This window comes from Scyliorhinus canicula, chromosome 20 (genome assembly GCF_902713615.1).
Source record: "Scyliorhinus canicula chromosome 20, sScyCan1.1, whole genome shotgun sequence".
Lineage (NCBI taxonomy): Eukaryota > Metazoa > Chordata > Chondrichthyes > Carcharhiniformes > Scyliorhinidae > Scyliorhinus > Scyliorhinus canicula.
The window spans coordinates 15,119,491-15,145,165 of NC_052165.1; the positions used below are offsets into that span (position 1 = coordinate 15,119,491).

The 25,675-nt window shown below is 46.0% G+C and overlaps 1 protein-coding gene across 2 annotated transcripts in view; it reads left to right on the forward strand.

Moving 5' to 3' along the window:
• The window catches only part of cped1 (cadherin-like and PC-esterase domain containing 1), a 282,548-nt gene that overhangs the window by 152,687 nt on the left and 104,186 nt on the right, over positions 1 to 25,675 (forward strand). For both annotated transcript variants that reach the window (XM_038780826.1, XM_038780827.1), the window contains exons 14-15: positions 1,011 to 1,197; positions 4,187 to 4,355. In XM_038780826.1, the coding sequence (XP_038636754.1) occupies positions 1,011 to 1,197; positions 4,187 to 4,355 (356 nt within the window). The remainder of the gene's footprint in view (positions 1 to 1,010; positions 1,198 to 4,186; positions 4,356 to 25,675) is intronic.

Sequence of the window (25,675 nt, forward strand, 5' to 3'; positions counted from 1 at the left end):
GGTTCTCCTGCGCATGCGCCGACTCGCGCTGGCCGGCGGAGGCCCTTCGGCGCCGGTTGGCGTGGTGCCAAGCCCCTTTCCCACCGGCCGGCAGGTGCCAACCACTCTGGGGCGGACCTCGCCCCTAAAGGTGCGGAGGAGTCCGCACGTTTGGGACGGCCCAACGCCGGAGTGGTTCACGCCACTCCATCCCGCCAGGACCCCCCGCTTCACCGGGTAGGGGTGAATCCCGCCTGTGACCTAATTAGATAATTACTAAAGGACATCAACTTAATAATGAGTGACGCTACTGCAAGGCATTATTTTTTTTACCCGTCTTAATGGAACTTGGCCGGACCTAACTGCACTTAACAATCTAAACAGCTGCACATGAAACTGGCCCCAGGCCCTCGGGAGGCCATATTCGGGGTGTCAGACCAGCCGGGGTTGGAAACGGGCACGGAGGCAGATGTAGCCTTCGCCTCATTGATCGCCCGAAGGCGGATTCTGTTCGGGTGGAGATCAATCTCTCCACCCTGTGCCCTGGCGTGGCGGGGGGGGCCTGCTGGAATTCTTAACACTTGAAAAAGTCAAATTAGAACTGAGGGGAAGGATGGAGGGGTTCTACAATTTATGGGCGTTATTCCTTATGCACTTTTGAGAATTGGATCACATCGAACATTAAGGGGGTTGGGGAATGGGGGGGTTGGGGGGAGGGGGACTGTGTGTGTTAGTGATGATTATGGGTGACTCCTGAGTCCTTTTTGTCATTTGTTTATGTTGACACGCGAGCTAATATCTGGGGTTTGGTGGAAGGATGGGATCGTTGTTATTGATATGGGGATTGACATTACATTCGTTACCGGTTATTGTTTATTGTTGGGTGTAAATTTGGGAGAACATGTGAAAAAGGAGGGGAATAAAAATACATGTTCTTAAAAGAAACAATCTAAACAGCCACAGATGTTTTATTTATTCATGACTGTTTAATTGTGTTGATTTGTTTACTTCTTTGTGTTTGTTTTAAACAGGTAAGCATACTCTGGCATACATTACTCACATCCTCACTAGCCCGCAGTTGAACCTGAACCCTGTCTTTACACCAAAGATTAAAGTGTACTATTCCGAAGTGCCTTTTGATGTGGTGATAGTGAAGATCAGAACAGAAGCTGCCAACTGCCACTGCCGAGTACACCTGGATGAGAGACAAGGGCCCAGGTAAACCATTGATTACGATGAGGAAATGTCCAAGCATAGACTCATCTGACCTCACAAAATATTTATTACATTAAACTATATGAAGATATATGTATAAAATAGTTGCACAGAAATAGAAATTGTGTTATCACTTTAAAGGGGGTTGCAGGCAGGGCTTTGTGACACCTTTCAGGGCAGTGGGTGACCAGGTGACTGGAAGTGCTGTTCCGTTCTGTCACTGGCCTCTCGAGCTAGAGTTTGTTTGCTCATTCTCCTCCTTCTTCTGCATTTCCCTCACCATTCATTCAATTCTTCCTCATCAGATGATGGTTCTTACTGTTGCTCTGCCTCCATAGAATTTACAGTGCAGAAGGAGGCTATTCGGCCCATCGAGTCTGCACCGGCCCGTGGAAAGAGCACCCCACCCAAGCCCACATCTCCACCCTATCTCCGTAACCCAGCAACCCCACCTAACCTTTTGGACACTAAGGGGCAATTAGCATGGCCAATCCACCGAACCTGCACATCTTTGGACTGTGGGAGGAAAAAGGAGCACCCGGAGGAAACACGGGGAGGACGTGTAGACTCCGCACAGGCAGTGACCCAAGCCGGGAATCGAACCTGGGACCCTGGAGCTGTGAAATAACTGTGCTAACCACTGCACTACCGTGCTGCCCACTCCTTCAGCTGAAAGCCTTTCTGAATTTCAACATGCAGCACCCTACAATGATGCATGTGATAGATGGTATGTGCGATGCATTACAGTGAATCACCAGACTTGTCCAGCGACCTGAACCTTTGCTGCTGTAACCCAATAATGTGCTTGATGATGCGCCCGCTGGTGCCATGATTGCGATTGTGCCAGAGCAAGTCAAGGGTTTGGGGAAAGGTTCCATCGGCTTTGTGTCAAGAGTGTAGACCTTGTCCCCTAGGAGCCATACTGTTAATTTGCTAGAGCGGTGAAATAGTGGGGAATGCCACTGGGTAGCAATGGATGGCACGGTGGTTAACACTGCTGCATCACAGTGCCAGGGACCCAGGTTCAACTCCAGTCTTAGGTCACTGTCTGTGTGGAGTTGGCACGTTCTCCCTGTGTCTGCGTGGGTTTCCTCCGGGTGTTCTGGTTTCCTCCCGCAGTCAAAAGATGTGCAGGTCAGGTGGATAGGCCATGGTAAATTGCCCCTTAAGATCCAAAGGTTAGGTGAGGTTAGAGGGATAGGGCAGAGGAGTGGGCCAAGTTAGGGTGCTCTTTCGGAGGGTCAGTGCAGGCTTGATGGACCAAATGGCCCCCTTGTGCACTATAAGAATACTATGAACACAGCAATCACAGGGGGATCATTCTGTTCTATGAATGAGGGTCACAAGATGGCAGCTGCCTGCATAACTTGTACAAACCTCCATGATCCTTTTACATTGATCACAGTGTTGCTGGACATTAATTGAGTGGTAACCTTTCCTGCTTAAGATCTCTCATTCTGAACACAGGCATACATGGGAGAGGTGCCAGATTGCATCCATCCCACCCAATAGGGCATTGGCCATTTGCTGGATGTAGCTATGCACTGCAGACTGCTGTTATAGGTGACGTCCCTATAGCAGCTTGAAATGAGCGCTAGTCAAAGACCAGGTGGCTCTCCTCGTTCTGCTGCCCTGTCAGCATTTGACTGGAACAAGCAGGAATGGGGTTCCCTTCAACCAGAGAGAAACTGAGATCTGGATTGTATGGAGGAGGGGCTACACTGCCTAATTGCAATCCGTTTCCCTTTCTTCTATTGGCCGCAGGAAAATCCAGCCCATTTAGTCCACCAATATTAAATCAAAACCCAGGGTTTTATACCACCCAGCATTAGTTATGTTGAGAAAATAGCAATGTGTACACTTTTAGCATTAAAAAATAAGCTTCCCTGTTAAATAAGGTGGATGATACTTTCAGCAGGTAAACCATATGTAGGATAGATCGTGAAGCAGTCAAAGGGATCATTTCCTTTGTCAGGAAATAATACAAAATCAAATCCGTTTTGTTTTATTTTAAATCACTTCTTTTTCTTGTGTTTTATTAAAATCGCTGTCTTAAAATTGTGATTGAATAATTTGTAATGTACAACTATAAGGTTCAAATCTCAGTTTCAACATCAGCTCATGGTGTATTGCATTTATTGTTCCATAATTTATGGTAAGGCCCCTTCCTGTTGATTTCCTTAATTCTTTCTTTATTATTTTTGCCATTATCATGTTGATCCATGGATGATTAATGGGCATGTGTCTTTAAGACAAGCAGCAGAGAGAACAAGGAATTCAAAATGCAACATAGCATGTGGTGCTGGTTTCGGATAAGAGAATGCAGACTTTGTGGCACCCGAGAGATGAGGTGGGACTCGGTTCAATTGGTTGACTGATGACCAATGAATTGGCCAAAAGGCCCTATTCTGCCTAGTAACAGGTGGCCATGCTTGGGTCCTGCCTGAGTGGGATGATTTCCAGAGACCTAAGATGACCTCTGGACACACAGGATAAATTACCTCCCTCTCGCTCTCCTGTTTACGCCAAAAAAGCTGCTGTGTTTCTGAAACTGCCGAGACTTGAATAAATCTACAGTGAAAACCATTACAGACTGGAAAGCAGAAATGTCAACCTGAAGCCTGGTTTGAAGGATAGTGTGTTAGAAACAACCATCTGAAACGGACACTCTCATTTTTACTTTTACGTATTACTTTCACCTCTTGTTTGTGTGTGTATAAGTAAAGGGTGGGGCAAGTCAAAATGGGGGATTAGGAATTAGATCACAAACCTGGTGACTGTGATTATTGGACAGCCAAGGGCCAAAGACTTTGGGTATTTTTCGAAGAATTATTGGTTGATTCGATTGTGTTGGGACCCTGGGTCCAGTGGGGCTGGAATTGACCGTGCACTAACCCAAGGGGGTCGTAACAAAATGTTTCTGCTGTGAGATTAAGTTGCAGGTTCCAGCATATTGCACTTTCATTTTGCTCTCCTTTTGTTTAACCTCCAGCATTGCCAATTATCCTCTTGGCCTCGGCAACAACAGAATCCACATTCTGGTGTCAGATGAATCTCGTGCCCAACCTACCGTTATAGCAACTTACACAGTCAATGTTTACAGGCACAGTCAGCCCAGCCTACCTGCGTTTGATGGGAGTATAATGTGCAGCTTTGTGCAGGTAACCATTTTGATGTCTATTTGACCAATTCCTATCACCAAACGTGGCTTAGATGGATCGAATAGTTCATTAGTATTGAAAACTTGAAATGAATGACTGAATGAGCAATATGCTTGAGAGTTATAGAAACAAATAGTAAGCAAAGTTGTTCAGTAGAGAACTGCAGGGGCAGCAGGGTAGCATGGTGGTTAGCATAAATGCTTCACAGCTCCAGGGTCCCAGGTTCGATTCCCGGCTGGGTCACTGTCTGTGTGGAGTCTGCATGTCCTCCCCCTGTGTGCGTGGGTTTCCTCCGGGTGCTCCGGTTTCCTCCCACAGTCCAAAGATGTGCAGGTTAGGTGGATTGGCCATGCTAAATTGCCCGTAGTGTCCTAATAAAAGTAAGGTTAAGGGGGGGTTGTTGGGTTACGGGTATAGGGTGGATACGTGGGTTTGAGTAGGGTGATCATGGCTCGGCACAACATTGAGGGCCGAAGGGCCTGTTCTGTGCTGTACTGTTCTATGTTCTATGAATCTCGGTTGTATGGGTAGACAATCTTGTGTAGCGTATCCCAGACAATGTTTTTGCCAGGAGGGTGATGCTAGGCAGAGGCAAACAGCTCTGAAGGGTGAGTGGAAGAGAAATCAGGTGGCAAGTCATCCAGAATCATTCTTCCCCGGAGCCGATATTCATTACCTTTCTATCTATCCCCTGTGCACGAGAAAAATGTATGGTGTAAACATCTCAGAAAGAAGTCAGTTTTAAAAAATGGTAGAATAGTGAATTTAAAAAAGGCTCTTTAGGTTGTCTAGAGCTAGATGTGTGTTTATTTAGTAGGTATTGTATCAAACATTGTTATTGCTTCCCCCATTTCTGACTGCTTGCTTGCCATCAGGATTTGTTTAACAATATCAAAATACTGAGTCTATATGAATGAGCAACTTCTGCAAATGGTTAGTTATAACTTAGTTAAGACTATGTACACCTGTAGTGCAATTTGTATTGTGGACCTGTCACACTATACGTTTCAAAAAAGTTCTACATTATTGCTAGCTGCAGTTGCTGTTTTCAAGTGATAGTTGTCCTGTGAATATGTCTATTCAAAAAGAAACTGCTTGGTATTTCCTTATTGAAATGTTACAGATTCTGCAATTGTAATGCAAATGTTCTGGTTGATGATTAATGTCCGCACTCTAGCTCTTCAAACTGCAAAAGGTCGACAAAATTAAATCTTCGACCTCGCACTGAAGTGGGGACTGAGAGACTTTTGAGGTTTTTTAAATACCTAATTTTGAGTTATTAGCTTTTGCATCAAGTGTTGCATGTGGGTAAAACTTTGCTTCTTGAGACTGAAAACAAATGTTACATTTTTTTAAAAATTTGTAAGCAGTGACGAGTTTCCCCTAACAGCAGAGTTTCAGCAATTATTAAATCATTTTGCTGGTGTTGAATCTCAACGCTGGGTTCATTTTCTTCTCCCGCAGACGAAGCAACACAGGCTGGCAGAATTGGTTAGCCGGCGAGCGACAAGTTTTAGGCTTGTCCCTTCAGTAAGCAAACACCTGTTCCAGCAGTAAAAGGGTAAATATAGTGTGAATGGACAGAGGCTTCCTTAGACACTTGACTAAGCACAACTGGCATCATGCACAGGAGGGAAAGGTCAATGACAGCAATGTGGCCTTTTCTCACAGTAAGGAGCAGTTCAAATTCTAATCCAGGGCCTTTCTTTCTAGTTTCCTTTTATGTTTAATCCCATTTGGATATTCAAGTTTCAGTGCAAACTGATACCATGCTGAAGGTTACAAAGACAGAGCAAGGGATGTTGTTTCCCCTCTACTGGTACATCTGAGTAATCCTGGATTAAGTTCAAGGCCACTCAGTTTTGAAAGTGGGCAGTTCATAGCAACACCACTTCTAAGAGGAACACATTATGCTGCCTGTGCTTTTCCCATGTATAGTAGTTTTTTTTTAAAGCCCTGAAACCTTTTGTAAACCAAATTAGTAATGAACACTGTAGAAGCTTGTTACCAAGGATCTCATGAATGAAATGTAAGGTCAGAGAGAACATTTGCCAAGTGCCAATTCCTTCGTTGTCTGATCAAAATTATCTGAAATTTTATTCTCGATACTTTTTGTTTCTGTAATTCAGACACTTTTGTTTTAAGAAGTGATCCCTAGTATCTATGAGAATGTGTTTGCTTCCTCCGATATCTAGATACGTCTGTAGTGTGCTCAGGGAGCAAGCAGGGAACCCTCCTCAATTTATTTCAGCTACTGGTTTTAACTTGTGCTTCGTGTGATTCTCCTTGTCTTCAAATTGTGGCAGAGTAGTACATAAATTATTGAACTGCAAAAGTATGAATGAATAATAGTCATAGCATCACATACACTTTTCTTTAGCTAGTGAGCATGGTTAGCTCTTTGCGTAGTAAAAAATAGGTAATAGTTTGAAACTTAAACTACAGAATAAGTAAGTGTTGCAACCCCAATGGAGGACCCGGGATCAGGAGCATACGATTTCCCATGACCTCCATGGAATATGAACTTCCCCTTTAAGGCAGGCAGGCCTTTCCCTTTAAGGGAGCGTGGTTTCCCCATTACGAGGAAAGTCACAGTTGTATAACAATCCCGGTCTAGTTGCAGGTCGGGGAAGGAGACCCTTAGGGGCGTGGAGGAGTATTTTAACTGTATCGAAATAAACCTTGTTCTGTAATTTCTACTTTCGTCTATCCAGTCTTCCTATCATGGATCCCACAGTAATATTCTTAATATAAAAGCAAATTACTGCGGAGGCTGGAATCTGAAAAAAAAAACAGAAAATACAATCTCCAGTCTAACAGCTTCTGTGGAGAGAGAAGGGAGCTAACGTTTCGAGCCTGGATGACAGGCTTTGACAAAGAGTCATCCAGACGCGAAAGGTTAGGTCCCTTCTCTCTACACAGAAGTAATATTCTTATATTGCTGATCTGTTCCCTTTTCTTACCATTAACAAGTTTAAACTTCTCTCTCTGAAGGTTGAAGGCAGCTCCTTGATTTGAAAAGGGTAGATTAATGAGCTAGTGCTCAAGTGAATTTAGATGAGTATTTTTTTTAAATGCCTGCCACATGCCAATCAAGTTTATCTTCGATAAAATCCCAAAAGATGTTTCTATGATGAGCTCCTCCTGTCAGCACCTGCTTGAGTACAATGACTATTTGCCCAGAATTGCATCAAAATTATTTTACTCAAATTAAGGGGGAGTGATGTATGTGTAGCGCCATTTCTAGTGGCACTGTGCAAATGCATTGATTCCCCTGAGAGAAGGCCCTGCTGCTGGCTGTTACCTACATGGCTCGTGTTGTATTCTTCAGTGATACCAGTGGAGGTACATGAGCAACTTGTACAGTGCCCAGATGTCAAGTCGGGTACTAAGAGAGGTGAAGAAAAATAGGATTAAGAGGGGGAGGGGGGGGGACACACAAAGGAAAAGTAAATTTAAAAATGTAAAAAATTAAAATTTGGAATTGAAAAAAGCTCCAATAACAATTCAATACCTGAAAGAATGAGTCTATACTTAGAATCCTAGAATCACTACAGTGCAGAAAGAGGCCATTTGGCCCATCGAGTCTGCACCGACCCTTCGGAAGACCACCCTATCTCGGCCCAATCCCCCACTGTATTCCTGCAACCCCACCCCGAAGGGGCAAATTATCATGACCAATCCACCTAACCTGTACATCTTTGGACTTCCTCAATTAGCGGGGTTGATTGGCAGTTATTAACAATCATCGCATTGGTAAAAGTACACTTATGCTATTAATTACCAGACCTAACTTTCCGTGGCGCATTTAATGGGAAATGAACGTTCAAATGCGGCAACTTCAAGAAACCCGTGGTGAGATTAAGGCCGAAATGCCGTTTTTGTGAGGTGGCGCAGTGCAAATCATCCGGCAACTCGTGGCGTTTTGCATTTCACAGAATAGTTCTTCCTCACCACCTGTTGCTGGTCAAATTGTAGCCGCAATAATCAGCAGACTGGAGCCAGGCATCTGCTTCTAGCCTGAGTTTCCAAATCTCTTCAATCTCTGACAACGTTTTTGCAAATATTGTTTGGAGATTTTGACAATAAAGGGTGGGATTCACTGAGCGGAGGCAGCCCACCAGGAGGATTTTCCGGTCCCGTCGCTGTCGACGGGATTTCCCGTTGAATTCCGCCGGGAATCCCGAGGTGGGGGTGCACTGTCAGTGGGAGCAGAATATCCTGCCTGAGTGAACAGCCGGTAAATTCCGTCCCCAAATTTCAGTCTGTGCTTCAGGTGAATGGCTCATTTTTCTTCCTCCCATATGTCACTTACAGCTATTCCTTGCATCAGTATTTCAAACTCAAGAGATTTAAAAGAAAGTCTGACATTCTGCAAGAGGTTATTTTATGCATTGTTAACTTTGTGTTTAAAAGCCAATCTACGGTGACTAGAAAACATGGAAGATTAAACAAGCAAGCAGTCAGTTTACATCGGTCAATGTGTTGTTTCTTCCAAGCTTTCTCACGTTTTACAACCAGCCGATTGAAAAAGCTTTCATTTTTTTTTTAGTTCAAGATTGTACTTGAATGATAACCCTGAAGGAGATATCTGAGGACACATTGTGCTTGAGTGAGCTAGTCTAAATCATTCCAGTAATGCCTTTTAACTGGAGTCCAACAAAAGCTTTTACTCTGGTATTTATAGTTGCCCATGGATCAAGTGCCATTAAGGTGGAATTTGTTTTTTGATCTGAATTTTGTTTGATGTTTAGGGTGGGCCATAAGAGAGATTTTTGGTGTTAGCTAGCAGGTGTTAATGGCATTCATCAATAAGTGTGTTGATAACAAATTTGCTCGAGGTCTGACATTTCGATTCATAAATTTAATAACAATTAAAATGTAGTTTTTGGTGACATTGGGTGGAATTTTCCAATTTCCTGGCAGAGTGGCGCAGCGGGTGGGAAACCCTACGTGGAAACCACGGGCCCCAGCGGCAGCTTTTCCCGCCAAATTGTTCGGCTCATAGTCAAGGAACTGGAGATGGAGGGGCGGATGTATCACTGGAAGGCAGTGCCCACCCTGCCAGCAACTTCGCTTTTAAATGACCGGGGCACCATTTTTAAAGGCCACCTCGATGGTGCAGTGGATTCCAGCCTTGGGTGGGTGACTATGTGGAGTGTGCACATTCCCCCTGTGTCCATGTGGGTTTCCTCCCACAGTCCAAAGATGTGCATGGGGTTAGGAGGATTTGCAATGACAATATGCAAGGGTATGGGGGGCGGCGGAATTTGGCCGAGGTAGAGTGCTCTTTCGGAGGGTCAGTGCAGACTCGATGGGCCAAATGACGGCTTCCTGCACTGTAGGGATTGTATGGCACAATCTCTTTGGCCTGGCTCGCCACCCTCGGACCAGCCCCCCCACCAGTGCCCCTCGCCCCCGCCAAAGCCTCCCCCTTCCCGCACATCGGCTCTGTCCCGACTGTGGTGGCGCTGGACTTTGTCCGCAGCAACCACGCATAGAGTTCCCGGAAAAAATTACCACACGTGACCGACGGACGCAGCCTATCGGGGGCGGAGCATCGGAGGGGGGGGGGGGTCTCGGGTAAAGACCTGAGGCCGTACCAACGGCGTGCGGCGTACTCCTAGAGTACGCTGTTTTGGAGGGGGCAGAGCATCGCAAAAGCAGCGCTGCCCCTGATTTCAGCGCCGACGGACGATCGTTGAACACGATTTCGGTGTCGGAGACCAGAGAATCCGCCCCATATCTCTGCACCCTCCACCAAACTGACATCTTTCCCAAATCCCTGTGGAATTCAATTCGGGCCTTTTGACTGCCCTCTGATTTCCGGCTCCAGCCATTTCCTTCAGTTGCTTAGCCCCCCCCCTCCCACCAAGGCCTGGATGCCCCTAAACCTTTCCACCTCTGCAACCCTCTCCATTTCGGAACTCCTATCTTTTGATCAAACTATTGGCCCTTGGACTTTTCTTCAGGTGTAACCTTTTGCTCGATAAGGTTCCTGTGAAATTAAATCGGGAAGTGCGTGGGATCATGCCGAGTAACCGACGTAATGCCACCTTTTGGAACTTTAAGCCCCCACTCATTTCAAAATCTGCCCGCCCAACAGTTACTGAGTTTGACGAAAGCCTGCATTAATATACAAAAGACTTTCTCTATATTATGGATAGATTGGTGTTGAATAGATTGGTGTTATCACATATTTGCAGAATTATTGCAATAATATACGACACATCGCCATCAAATTGAAATATACTTTTAAAAAGGTAGCAGGAGGGGAAGAATTAATTTCCTGAATCCACTAACACTGTAGGAGTTAATTTAACAGACTGCTTTTCTGCAGAAGAGGGTGCACTGTGACACCATTATAATCCCTTCTAAATGTAGCAGATTCTTAATGTTTTATTCTGTTATTTTGTTTTGTGCAGCATCATTTTTTGTTACTAGAAATCTTTTTCTCAGGTTGAAGTACTGCTGCTTGTTTATTTAGTTATTTTTTTTTGGTCTTCCTCCCTTTTGATCAATCATCCATCTCCTTTCACCTTCCTTCATTTGCTACTGCAATCAACAGACTGCCGAGTGCCCCTTGACCTCTGATCCTCCTGCTAATATATGGTTCTGCTGACATGATATACTTGAACAAAATCACACCAGCAGTAGCTTACTGCCCTGCTGTCCCAACGAGAAACCAATCTGGGAACTGCTGACACATGCAGTCACTAGAGTTTTGTGTGAACAATGGAAAGAGTATCATTCTTGCTGATTTATTGAGCGCAAATCTCTTAATTTGGAATAGTGAACACAGCCGGTGCTACCAATGCACCATCTCTGTCCCATAAACAGCAGATCAGCAGACTTCTCTTCTTGAAAGATTCAAATGTGGCGACATGGGCCCACATCTTCTGACGGCCCTGATCAGAGAAAAAAAAACTCTTTGCTTCCTCCGATATTTCTGGGCAGTCGTCCGATGGAGGAGTCATCCAAACTAAATGGACGTAGGAAATGTCCAGAGACGTCAGCGTAGGGAATCTGTGCAGAAACCTTGCCCCTTTTATTGTGGCACTAGCTGTCGGACCCTGGTAAGTCACGAGTTTAAATGTCCCAAAGTTTCTTTGAAAAGCTATGGAGAAGTGTAAGACAAAACAAAATAACAAAATAAAACATTAAGAATCTGCTACATTTAGAAGGGATTATAATGGGGCCGCAGTGCACCCTCATCTGCAAAAAAGCAGTCCATTAAATTAACTCTGAGCGGTAAGGGAGAAGGGTGGGTGAGGTATGGGTTAAGGGGTAGATGGGTGGTAGGGAGGGTGAGGGAGTTGAATGGCAGCTGGGTAGAGCATCGAGGTTGGGGGTGTTAGCGGAGTCAGGGGACTAGGGTAAAGGGGGTGTCAGATGGTCAGCGAGGTAAAACCAGGATTGGGAGTAATTAGGGAGCGAGGTCAGATCAGGAGAGGAGAGTAGGGGGCGAGGTCAGATCATGCCAGGCCGGGGGTGGGAGTGGGAGGGGGGGGGGGGGGGGGGGAAGAAGAGAATCACGGGTGGTCAGTGTTGTCGGCCGGTCAGGTTGTGGAATAAGGGGTTGTTGGGGTTGAGGGAAAAGAGAAACGGGAGGGGACAGGGGGCAATTGAGGGGGAAGTTCGGGGGGGGGGGGGGGGGGGGGGGTCGGTATATATAATTGGTATGTCAGTCATACAGTTACCCAAGAGTTAGATGAGGATTTTTCTGTTTAAGATTTCCTGGGTAACTATCTAGATAATTAAGTCCAAGTGTCCAAATTCTCTGGGCAAAATCCTTCCATCTGGGGACTAAGTCCTGTGGCAGGGGCAGGAACGTGGAGTGTTTCCCGTCATGGAGGATGGTGGGAAAATTATAATCTTCCAACCCGACCTCGTTGTGTTTTTCCAGTATTCTGCACATAGTCCTCCGCACTATCCAGCACCATTTTGAAACAGCACTTAACATCACTGACTCACCATTGATGAAAGTAGGTGACCCCTTGAGAAAGCAGGTGGACCTCTTGGAACATCTGAAGCTGGAAGGTGGATCCCACCCAGGACCCCAAAACTGGAAGGTCCAACCGCAGATGCTCTCCCACCCCCTCCCCACTCACTGCGTGGTGTTCCGACGTCCAGGATTGCCAGCGGCCTCAATGCTGGATGCCAGGGCAGCCCCAGGCACTGTTTGGGTGAGTCCGACACCTGCACACCACATTGTTCCCAACATGTTTTGCAACGGCGTGTTTTCCCGCTGGCGCCACGGAGAGTCTGGCACGGGTGGTCAGACCTTCACCTGCATCCCATTTCCGGAATGCAAATGAATTTCTTGCCAGCCTCCAGTGGGTTTCCCAATCCACCATGGAATGTGCCAGCAGAAGATCCCGCTGGAAATTCACGCTGGTGTAAAACCGATTTTCTGGACCCCCACCCCATCGCAAGCCGGTGGGAGCTGAGGAGAATTCCATCCTCTGACTCTAACAGAGTTGTTTCTCGGAGCCTCAGGGCGATTGCCCATTTGAAGCTCAAATTTCCTGCTCATTCCCACCGAGTCACTGCCTAGTGCATCTTGGGGGCTACGTCCGGTCTCCGACTATCTGGAGGCTGGGAGATTGGGCCCTTGTTGCTGATCAGGTAGCGAGGTAAGGCTTTGCTTGTGCACTTGATGGAATCTTTACCATGAAGCAATCCAAAGATTGGAACCCAAACCAGTTATGCCTGCTCCATTCACAGTCCATGTTTATTCCTGTGGTTATTTCCCAACTGATTTCATCTCCCAAGAAAATATTTGGAATTTCTTTCTTCCCACCTTTCCAAAATGAAATTATGCCAACCTCTATTTTATCGAACATGACTTCAGTTTGATGATCTGAGAACGGCTGTACAGACAGACCTAATTCTGTCATGGAAGAGTTAATATGGTATAGAAAATTCTTGCCAGACATTAGTGTCTGTATCTCATTAGACATTGATTGAAGAGTCTGGTCTACTTAAGAAAGTAATAAACTTAGTGACATTCCTTTGCATTTAGGTTTCAGCTTTTGGTCACATAAGAATGTGCTTTATGAATCAGTAGTTTTGTTGCCAACAGGAATGTTAGAAAAACCTCCAGATAATTGAGTTCCCATACATATAATTTAGTGGGATAGACAGTGGCTTAAGTCAATTGTTTAAATGCCATTTATTTAGCTTGAAGTAACTATCCTCACTTTTGGTGTTACTGTTCACAGTGGCAAGAAATGTTTATGATTATGAACAAAGTGATAAACAGTCAGCAACTGTACTCGTTACACTGCAGGAAAAAAACGATTAGTTTTTTTGATTGCTTTGAACAGCAACATTATAAATGCATTTGTGAAAATTGCTTCTGATTAGTATTCAAACTGTTCTTTTAATGTAAGCCTACTTGTAACAATAATACAGATTATTATTATATCTTCCCTTAAATAAGGTGACTAACACTATACACAGTACTCCAAATGTGGTCTCACTAGTGCCCTGTACAACTGCAGCATAACAGTAGCACTGTGGCTTCACAGCACCAGGGTTCCTGGTTCGATTCCCGGCTTGGGACACTGACTGTGCGGAGTCTGCACATTTGTCCTGTTTCTGCGTTGGTCCAGGTGCTCCAGTTTCCTCCCACAAGTCCCGAAAGATGTGCTTGTTAGGTGAATTGGACCTTCTGAATTCTCCCTCTGCGTACCTGAACAGGCGCCTGAGTGTGGTGACTAGGGGATTTTCACAGTAACCTCAGTAAGCCGACTTGTGACAATAAAAAGATTATTATTATTGTACTTTGTATTCCATTCCTCTCGCAATAAATGATGACCTTCAATTGGTTTCCCTAATTACTTGCTGTTGCTGCATACTATCCTTTTGTGATTCATGCACTAGGACACCCAGATTCCTCTACACCTCTACAATCTCTCATTATTTAGACAATAGACTTTTTTTAATTGTTTGTGAAAAAATGGACAATTTCACATTTTTCCACATTTTACTCCATTTGCCAGATCTTTGGCCACTCACTTAACCTTTCTACATCTTTTTGTGGCCTCCTTATGTCCTCTTCACATCTTACTTTCCTCCCTATGTGCTATCCGGAAATTTGGCAACTAACCCAACTTCATCCAAGTCATTTATATAAATTGTAAACAGTTGAGTGGACTGGTCCCTGTGGTACTGTGGTTTTCACTGCTGTCTCACAGCACCAGGGGCCCAGGTTCAGTTCCGGCCTTGGTTGACTGTGTGGAGATGTTCTCCCTGTGCCTGCGTGGGTTTCCTCCGGGTGCTCCAGTTTCCTCCCACAGTCCAAAGATATGCAGGTTAGGTGGATTGGCCATGCCAAAATTGGCCCTTAGTGTCCAGGGATGGGCAAGGTAATGGGGATATGGCAGATTGGACGAGGGAGTGGACATGGGTAAGGTGCTCTTTCAGAGGGTCAGTGCAGTCCCGGTGGGCCGAATGGCCTCCTTCTGCACTGTAGGGATTCTATGACTATATCACTCATTGCATCTTGCCAACCTGAAAAAGACCCATTTATGCCTCCCCTCTGCTTCCGGGAAGCATCGTCTAGCAATGCTAATGTGTTATCCCCATAAAATAGCATTTATTTTCTTCAATAAACTTTGATGTAGCACTTTGCCTTCTGGAAATCTAAATATATCCACCAGTTCCACTCAAAATGGTTCTATCTCTGGCAGATTGGGTCTTGTCACCAAAGGTTGATCCACATGTCTCCTCCATATCTTATCGGGTTTTTCTAGTGTAGGAGACCAGTCCTGTCTGTGCTGAAATGGTGGCAGATATCAACTTTTCACTTGTGGTATAGTTCCTTGCCTCTTGACCCCGGAGAAAAACACAACTTATTTTCTTGTTTACCCTCCGTGTGACCTGATCTTGTTGTGTTTATTTTCATCAATTTATTTTGTCTTGGGTGGTTTTACCACATGGAATGCTGTACGTAATTGATGTCTAACCATTAGTAATGCCTGAGAAACTTGGGTTGTTGAATGCACAGTATTCCTGTCTGTGAGTGGGAATTGGCTCGAGTACTTAGACAATGAACCTCGTCCTCTAGTTACCTTCAATGAGTGTTTCACCGTCTGTACTAAAGGTTCTGCCAGCCCAATTGTAACAGGGTGATAAGGAGCGGATCGGATGTGTTCAATTCCGCTCTCCTTCAAGTAACTTTAGCAAAATGACCTGGCCCGATATCGCTCATGAGTTTTCCAGGGTAACCAAAACTGCTGAAGGTTTCACCCAATCTCTCAACTGTTTTCTCCGCTGACGTTGTCTTCATGATGTTAACTTCTGGTCATTTTGAGTGAGCATCGACGAGAATGAGAAAGACGTACCCTTCAAACGGTCTGGCACAATCAACACGTACCCATTGCCAGGGTTCTTCTGGTCATTCCCACGGGCGTAATGGTACTAATGGTGGCATGTTCTGCAATTTTGCGCACGATTTTGGCATCTAGCCCAGTCCACCAAAATAGTTCCTGGCTATCTTCTTCATCCTTAAAATACCACAGTGGCTTTCATGCAATTGATTTAATACACGCTTTCTTAGTAGAGGTTGTGTTGTTCCTCGTGTCTTAATAAAGCTCGTAGTCTCAAATGTGGAGAAGATGCTTTATTGTGAATTCGTTCTCTCTTCAGAGCTTAACATACGGCTACCTCAAGTGCTGGCTGCCTGCCTGCCTGCCTGCCTGCCTGCTTGTGTGTCTGTGTCCTGCTACAAGTTCTGCCTTCCGTGAAGTGTGTCCTCACTTCCTGTCCCGGTCTATTTATATGGCTCTCCCGTGTTCCCTCTAGTGTTTGCTCAGTTGTATTGCATCTAGTTAACTCGTGATCACCACATCCCCCTTTTTCTCTTTACATATTTTCTGTACATCGTTAAAGAAAATTGTACATCCTGTCCCGGTGTATTTATAGCTCTCCCTCTAGTGTTTGCTCAGTTGTATTGTATCTAGTCAATCTACGATCACCACATCCCCCTTTTTCTCTTTACATATTTTCTGTACATCGTTAAAGAAAATTATACAAAACAGTTACTTATGATATGCGTATGTATACAAGTGATGGTGCTATTGCATATTTTACAAAGCCAATGTATTTATGTGTCCAATCTTAATAAAAACATTTATGAGTCCAAACTTGATGAATTTGTTCAGAGTTTTTTTTCTTTTTGTTGTTGATGACGTGGTGATATTGATATTGCAACTCCGTTGTGAATGTTGTTGGTGTTCCTTGTTATTTTAAGTAACCAATGCGTCATCCCGAGGTGTTTGCATGGTCGAACCACTGATATTGACTGACATGGACTTTTTTCTGTGCTTGTGGTATCGATGTATTATCTCATCTGCCTTGAAAGCTGGTGTGCTTGCTTGTTCTAGAGCAGATGTGAGTTTGTGCGATTCGTTGTCATCCCATGCCATGTTTGTAGTGTTGTCATTGTTTTGCAGTGTGCTGTGGCATTGTCCTTCATGTGCCGAGTAGTACCATTGTGTACAAGTCGTTGTTTCATTGCTGTTGTTTCTGTCGTTCCTGTCTTTGTTGTTTTCGTTGCCGTTCTTGTTGCTGTTTTTGTCGTTTCTGTCTTTGGTGTTGTCGCTATCTTTGTTCCTGACGTTGTTGTTTTCGTTGCCGTTCTTGTCGTTTCTGTCTTTGTCGTTGTCGCTATCTTTGTTCCTGACTTTGTTGTTTTCGTTGCCGTTCTTGGTGCTGTTTTTGTCGTCGCTATCTTTGTTATGCTTCTTGTTGGTTTTGTTCTTCTTGTCGCGGTTCATGTTGCTTTTGTTCTTGCTGTTGTTGTTCTCGTTTCTGCTGTGCTTCTTGCGATTGTTATTGTTTTTCTTGTTATGCTCTATGAGTGTCCCGTGTGGATAATTTGAATCATTGAACATTTCGTCTTGAGAGTGGTGAGAATGATCTGATGTTGCATCGGTGCTCGTGACATCAATCATTTGTGGAGGATTTGATTCCTCATCTTTGCTTTCTTGGCACTCCTCGTCTGGAGTCAAAAACTTCATGATTACAATTGATGTGGTGTCTGTGGACTCTTGGCGCTCCTCTTCTGGAGTCAAAATCTGCATGATTTCAGTTGACGTGGTGTCTCTGGACTCTTGGCGCTCCTCTTCTGGAGTCCAAATCTGCATGATTTCACTTGATGTGGTCTCTCTGGACTCTTGGTGCTCCTCTTCTGGAGTTAAAATCTTCATGATTTCTGTTGATGTCGTCTCACTGGACTCTTGGTGCTCCTCTTCTGGAGTCAAAATCTGCATGGTTTCTGTTGGCGTGGTCTCTCTGGACTCCAGGTGCTCCTCTTCTGGAGTCAAAATCTGCATGGTTTCTGTTGGCGTGGTCGCTCTGGACTCAAGGTGCTCCTCTTCTGGAGTCAAAATCTGCATGTTTTCTTTCGGCGTTGTCTCTCTGGACTGTTGGGTGGCCCGACTCTGTGCTTCTGTACAGACAAGCTGAGAACTGTCAGTCTCGCTGTGATCCTGTACGTCGAGTGTGATCACCTTGTCACTGTTTTCGCATGCAGTGGGTAGAGGTACATTGTCTTCTTCTTGTTCATGTGAGCTTGGTAGACTTTCATAGTCTGCTTGTGGTTGCTCAGATACGGCGGGTTGACCTTCATGGTCTTGTTCATGCACGGTGTTCGCCAGGGAGTGTTTGCTTGCATCCCTGTTGGAGTCTTTCATCACTCGCACTGTGGAGCCTGTCATCGCTCGCTCTGTGTAGTCTTTCTGTGCTCTCTGTGTGGCGTCGTCTTCGTCTTGGGTATTGCTGTCATCCAATGTATCGACGAGCTGCCATGGCATCATGGTGTTGGATTCATCTACCACGAGTAGATTCGTGTTGAGCTTTGCAACGGTGTCGCTGATGCTGTGATCAGCATATCCAAATAACTCAGCCATGTCTGAGTAGTATTCTTTGAAACCCAAATCATCTTGGTTGGCTTCTACCACGAGTTGGTTCGTGTTGAACTTTGCGACCGTGTCGCTGATGCTGTGATTAGCATATCCGACTGACTCAGCCATGTCTGAGTAGTATTCTTTGAAAACCAAATCATCTTGGTTGGATTCATCTACCACGAGTTGATTCGTGTTGGACTTTGCGACCGACTCGCTGATGCTGTGATTAGCATATCCGACTGACTCAGCCATGTCTGAGAGGTAATCTTCGAAAAACAAATCATCTTTTGTTGTTTCGGAATTCTTTTTGTTCTCTTCACTTTGGGTGGTGCAGACTGCTTTTTTCAGGGTGTTGTGCAAGTTGTTTTTAACTGCTGGTTTAAGTTCAGGCGTTTTTCTGTGTTCTGAGGCAAGAAAATTTGCTTTTACCACTTTAAGTGTCTTGTTTTCAATTTTCGGGCATTTCCCTTTTAAGTAGGCGTGGTCGGGATGCTCAGACGTCATGACGTCACGCGTAGGAATGAATTGCGCATGCGCAAATCGGCCTTCCTCCTTCACTGTGCGGTTTTGTGTCCAATGCGCATGTGCGGCTTGCGCATGCGCATAACGATCCGCGACCAAAACTTTTTGAGACTGCGCATGCGCGGCTTGCGCATGCGCATAACGATCGGCAACGCGACCTTTTTTTAACTGCGCATGCGCGGCTGCCGGTTCCGGCGCATGCGCATACGCAATTTGTAGTTCTTTGCCTGAAACTTGTTCCCTTTTCCAGCAAACACGTTCAATGTGGTCCTTTCTGCTACAAGTCCCATACATGATGTCTTTGCCCCAGCAATCTACTGCTGTGTGCAATCTACTGCTGTGTGCCGGGTTTGTGAACATCGATGGCAAATGCAAATCTGTGTATGTGTTCAGGATTCGGCCGACTTCTTGTGACTTCTCATTCCCCGCTGGGTCACTCTCTGTGCGGAGCCTGCACGTTCTCCCCGTGTCTGCGTGGGTTTCCTCCGGGTGCTCCGGTTTCCTCCCACAGTCCAAAGACGTGCACGTTAGGTGTATTGGCCATGATAAATTGCCCTTAGTGACCAAAAAGGTTAGGAGGGGTTATTGGGTTACAGGGATAGGGTGGGAGTGAGGGCTTAAGTGGGTCGGTGCGGACTAGATGGGCCGAATGGCCTCCTTCTGCACTATATGTTCTATGTTCATGTTCTATGTTGAGCTTCTTTGGCTGCTAATTCCATGGGTGCAGCAACTTCCAAAGCTTTCTTTTAAGGGCAAGTTGCTTTCGGTTAACAACTGTTTTTAAATAGCTTCGCTCCTTAAAACACAGATTAATCTGTCTCTCACGGTATCATTTAGCACATCCCCGAGTTCACAGTGATCAGCTAGTCTTTTCAGGGTAGCTATAAACTAATCGATTGACCTTCTTCTTGGTTGCGCTTATCCGAAACCTAAACCTTTATGCGATGAGTAAAGGTTTCGGTGAATAATGGCCCAACAATATTTAATTGTAGATTTTCATGCCTGGCTTTTCCAGTTGTACCAACTTCCTCAGGAGGTTGAATGCCATGTACAGGAAAGTTAGGACAACTATAGGGGCCTCACGGTAGCAAGGGGCCTCACGGTAGCATGGTGGTTAGCATCAATGCTTCACAGCTCCAGGGTCCCAGGTTCGATTCCCGGCTGGGTCACTGTCTGTGTGGAGTCTGCACGTCCTCCCCGTGTGTGCGTGGGTTTCCTCCGGGTGCTCCGGTTTCCTCCCACAGTCCAAAGATGTGCGGGTTAGGTGGATTGGCCATGCTAAATTGCCCGTAGTGTAAGGTTAATGGGGGGATTGTTGGGTTACGGGTATACGGGTTACGTGGGTTTAAGTAGGGTGATCATTGCTCGGCACAACATCGAGGGCCGAAGGGCCTGTTCTGTGCTGTACTGTTCTATGTTCTATGTTCTATATCTGCTGCTATCTTGTTCGCTTGAACAAAATAGTCGAACCTCTCTGTATATGAACTCCATCACTCTGTATTCTCATCATCTGGACCCACGGCACCAGAACCCCAACACCATTTTTCACTATGGAAGAACCTGCGATTGCTCGATGCGTCCCATATTTTCAGCACCATCTTGCTTCCATTTTTCCCCAAGAAAAGGCAAACCTGAGCTCCACTTGTTTTCCTTTGTTTTACAACACCCCCAGCTCTAACGCTGTTGTTGCAGGGTACTTGCTACTCGCAGTGCTCCCGGTACTGTAACAGAACGCTCCGGGCAGAGCACGTGGCGAGCTTCCTTCCAAAATTATTTTCTTCGGATATCTGGATAATTTTTCGATTCCTCGGATGTCTCCCCCATCGCCAGCTTTTGTGTAGCGATGATTTTAATTATTTACTTTTCTTTTCAAACGGCCCCAAACACCTACCTCATTGCCAGTTTTTATGTGGTGGGTTTTAAAATCAAGTGTGTGAGCCTCAAGATGTTCAAACAAATGAAGAGCTTTATTAGAAGATGTTAACATGACAGGCTGCTATCTTACACTGTAATGGGTAAAGTGTCCTGCCTGTGTGATTGGTACCGACATGGATCACGATGACTGGGTCCTACCCATCCAACTGCAGGTTCCTCTCCAGCGTCGAGCATGTTCCCGAACCCTGGCACAGGGCAGGCAACATAGTCATCTGGACTCTCTCTCTTTGCTGCAGAGTATTGTGTTAATCCCTCTCACTATACTGTCCCGTACAACCACTACATTCCTTTTTGCTCCCCCCCCACTTGAATGGTTTCCTCTATCACAATGCCATGGTCAGTTTGCCCATCCACCCTGCAGCTCCCTACCTCACCCAAACAGGCTGAAACAATCTCAGACTTGTTGGACAATTGAAGGGCCTGTTCTGTGCGGTATTTTTCTATGTTCTATGCACGGGCCGAGGCTCCTGTGCTGCTGCTGTCCTTTATAGTCGCCTTACCTGCCTCGCTCACAGTCACACGCTCCTGTCCCTGACCACTGACCAAATCAGAATGTCCTGTCCTCAGAGGTGACTGCGCACCTCAGCAGCAGGCTGACATTTTGAGGCCCTGTCTCGAAGCCACTTGGGGACACACACCCCTGGAAAATTCTGACTGCCGGCAGTCTAGAGACAGAGGCGGGATCATTGACCGTAGGTTTGGTCCCATCACCCAATCCCAACCCCCCGACTTGACAATCGGGCCCTTTGTCTTTGACAGCTGTCACCTTGAGATCCAGAACTCCGGGCCGCTCAGTTAAGAGCAGTAATCTTTACCTACTCCAAGAAGGTTCTTTTACTGCAACCTTGCCTGATCTGTGTATATCACTTTGTCATGTATGTCTCTTCCCTAGTCAATATTTACCAGTTGCTGTATTGAAGCTGGTCTTGGAATGCTTGGGTAGAGCAGGTGACTATACTTTTTAAGTGTTTGGAATAGTGGAATAGAGCTGTCAGGCTACCGTTTCAACTGGTCATCTTGAGCAGTGCTCCACTTGTGAGGAGGTGGAGTTCTTAAATTAACTTAGATAATTGACCCAACAATAGTGGAAGGCCTTTAGAATGAAGACAGAAACAACTGACTGCACTGTAAGTGACCCCCACTATTCCCACTGTTTCTGGTTAATGCCCATCACATTCTGATCTCCACTTGCATATTATGGGGTTCAAGAGATTCCTCCTTTGTAGATGCTTAAGGATGCCACTCTCCCCCCCCCCCCCGCCCCAGCCATAGCACTTCTTCCCAGTTGAATATTGAGGATCTTTTCCTTTTGTGTGGAGAATATAGTTTGAGCAAGATGATTGATTAGTTTTGCTCAGGTTTCTGGAGACATTCCACAATGAGATTGCTTTCCATTGCACGCTATCAATCTCAATTCTTCACTCTTAACCTAACTTGACATTCATTTCTTTTCAGTGTCTGCAATAATAGACCGTGAATGGTGGGGACAGGGGTGTGTGTGTGTGTGTGTGTGGGATGTGAGCTCCTTTGTGAATCATCCATCAATTAGATTATATTGTGGGGGCATGGTGGAAATGTTGTGCATGATGCAGTCTCTTAAGTTTTGCATGAATACTCGTGTCTTGATTCGCATTAGGTAACTTGGTGGGGCCGTTAAACCATTTCTGACACTCCTGTGGGATGGTCATGTTATCACTGACTGCCTGTGACACCTGCCTCCATTCTGCCTACACCAGCTTTCTCTCACACTTCCATTCAAAGGTCCCGTGAGCCAGGTCCTCCTTGCCCTTATCTCGGTCAGTAACACTTCCATAGATTTATCTGAAACGCTAGGATTCTTATGACTGCTGACAGCCCCAATGCTGCCCTTCTTAACGCAATTGCAAGCCTGTTCCTACTGTCTGTCCCACTTGCTCAAATTCACCGGGCTTCTGGCCTTTTAATCAGTGGCAATCTTTTAAATAACAATATTTGCCTTCATTCCATAGGCAGTTAACCAGTCAGAAATTAGGGTATCACTGCAAAACTACCCTGTGCATGAATTCTGCCACTCCCAAGAACATGTTGTGGGCAGCACGGTAGCACTGTGGATAGCACAATTGTTTCATAGCTCCAGGGTCCCAGGTTCGATTCCCGGCTTGGGTCACTGTCTGTGCGGAGACAGTGCACATCCTCCCCGTGTGTGCGTGGGTTTCCTCCGGGTGCTCCGGTTTCCTCCCACAGTCCAAAGATGTGCAGTTTAGGTGGATTGGCCATGATAAATTGCTCTTAGTGTCCAAAATTGCCCTTAGTGTTGGGTGGGGTTACTGGGTTATGGGGATAGGGTGGAGGTGTGGACCTTGGGTAGGGTGCTCTTTCCAAGAGCCAGTGCAGACTCGATGGGCCGAATGGCCTTCTTCTGCCCTGTAAATTCTATGATCTATCATAGAATTGCAGGTGTCTATCAACCCCACCATTCCTCATGTGACCTAGAAAACTCTCCTTGCTGATCTGTTCCATCATATTGGTTTTGTTTTTCCAGCTTTACAGGCGAATACATACATACATTGCAGCCAGGAGTTATTAAAATTATAAATTGGATTTCTGAATTTGCCTTGATAAATAATGAAAATGTCAGAGGGCAGAGGCAATCTGCTACGTTTGTTTCCTCCCACAGCCCAAAGATGTGCAGGCTGGGTGGGTTGGCCATGATAAATTGCCCTTAGATTATCATAGAATTTTGGACACTATGATTAAACTAGGACAAAAGTTCGCAACAACATCGTGGGCCGAAGGGCCTGTTCTGTGCTGTATTTCTCTATGTTCTATGTTCTAGTATCATGTGGGCAGGTGGAAGTCCCATCCTCCACGAATCCAGAAGTTCTTCAACCCTTTGCACCCAAGATACCAATTTCTGTTGTGGTTAGTAGATGCACGTGTATCAAAGTCCTCTCTCGTCCTGGAATTCCAGAAGGGGAGAATTATCAGTGATTTTCCTGGTGCTTTGTCTGCAGGTGTCTATCAACCCCACCATTCCTCATGTGACCTAGAAAAGTCTCCTTGCTGATCTTTTCCATCATATTAGTTTTGTTTTTCCAGCTTTGCAGGCGAATACATACATACATTGCAGCCAGGAGTTATTAAAATTATAAATTGGATTTCTGAGTTTGCCTTGATAAATAATGGAAATGTCAGAGGGCAGAGGCAATCTGCTACGTTTGTTTTGGGAGTGTCCTCAATCTGAGAAGGAATTCTCTGTGAATTCTTCATAGTTCTGAAGGGTCACATACCTTATTGACGAAACGTAGCCACCTTTTCAGTTGCATACCTCAGTGGAGCTCAGACATTAGTTAAAGGTAACCTCACTCCTGCGATCCCAGCATAACTACAAAACACCCCTACATGGAAAATCACCACCGCCGGGTCAGGCACGCAGAGTCCGAACACCTCCTGGTTCCACAAACACGACCCTGGAAAAGATGGGCGCGATTTAATGTAAATGAAACAGTGCCGTTTCGGGCGTGCTTAGTGGGGTGTTTCCCAGCGCTGACAGTGCCAAGAATGACACGCTATTAAACTGGACTGTGGTTAATTTTTGGGCCTTGGTAAGGAACATTCCGCCGAGGCCACATTTAGGCTCATCTCCTGCACTGACGAGCTCAGCCTGTCAGCACAGGCCACCCTGATCGCCCCCCCTAATCCGCTCGCTGTGGCTTCTGGAACCAACTTATCAATTAGGGCAGGGGGCCCCCGAGCCTCCCGCACCCCACTATATAAGGACAGGGTACCCCTGACCCCGATTCCTGGCATGGGGCAAGATGCCACCTGGGCACCTTGGCACTGACCGGATGGCAGCCTGCCCAGAGCCCAACCACCCGGGAGCCCCTGATCACCTGGGAGAACGCCAGGTGATCTCTGAGACGAAGGGGATAACTCACAAAGCCTTAGGTACCTCGGAAACCTGCACAATGGAGTGAGGCGTACTGCGGATTTGCAGATTCGCCAAAATATGCCCCCGCCCACAATGGTCGTGATTTACACCGCAACATCTCGTGAGATTGCGTTGGATCTCGCCAGGCGTGACGAGCCAGGTAGATTCCGGGAGCAGGGTCTCCCGGTCTTATCGGCCACGCTGCGCCACGGCGAGCTGCTTTTCCGGTGCACTGTTGGATTGCGCACAAGAGCAAAGTAATCCCAGTGCTCCTTCCTCGTCTCCTTCCCAGGTGCTGTCAGAGTATAACGGCCCATCTATACCCGGGCACAATCTCCATTCACCCATTTCATTCCAAGTGTGTGACAATTGTGTTTCTCACTTGTTTTTTGAAGTGTACCTTCACACCCACACAGTTTTTCCCTCTTTGGGGAATAGTGTGGTGGGAAGTGGTGGAAGGATTCCTGAGCTGATTATCAGCCCATTGAGCCGCGTTATGAATCCTGGTTCCATGGTTAACAAGTCCTGTTTTTGGGTCCAACAGCAATGCATTACCACTGTGCCATACAGCTGGTTGCAGGCTAATTCCTAACCTGAGCCTCTGGGCAGCATGGTAGCACAATAGTTACCACTGTTGCTTCACAGCTTCAGGGTCCAAGGTTCTATTCCTGGCTTGGGTCACTGTCTGTGCAGAGTCTGCACGTTCTCTCCGTGTCTGCGTGGGTTTCCTCCGGATGCTCCGGTTTCCTCCCACAAGTCCTGAAAGACGTACTGTTAGGTGAATTGGACATTCTGAATTTTCCCTCTGTGTACCCGAACAGGTGCTGGAATGTGGCGACGAGGGGATTTTCACAATAACTTTATCGCCGTGTTAATGTGTAAATTGAAGTAGGTCCTTCCCAGCCGGACCTGGCGGCGCGGGCGGGCTCCGGGGTTCTTGGAGGGGGGGGGCTCAGGGGATCTGGCCCTGGAAGTGCTCCCACGGTGTCCTGGCCCATGATCGAGGCCTACCGATCCACGGGTGGACCAGTGCCGTG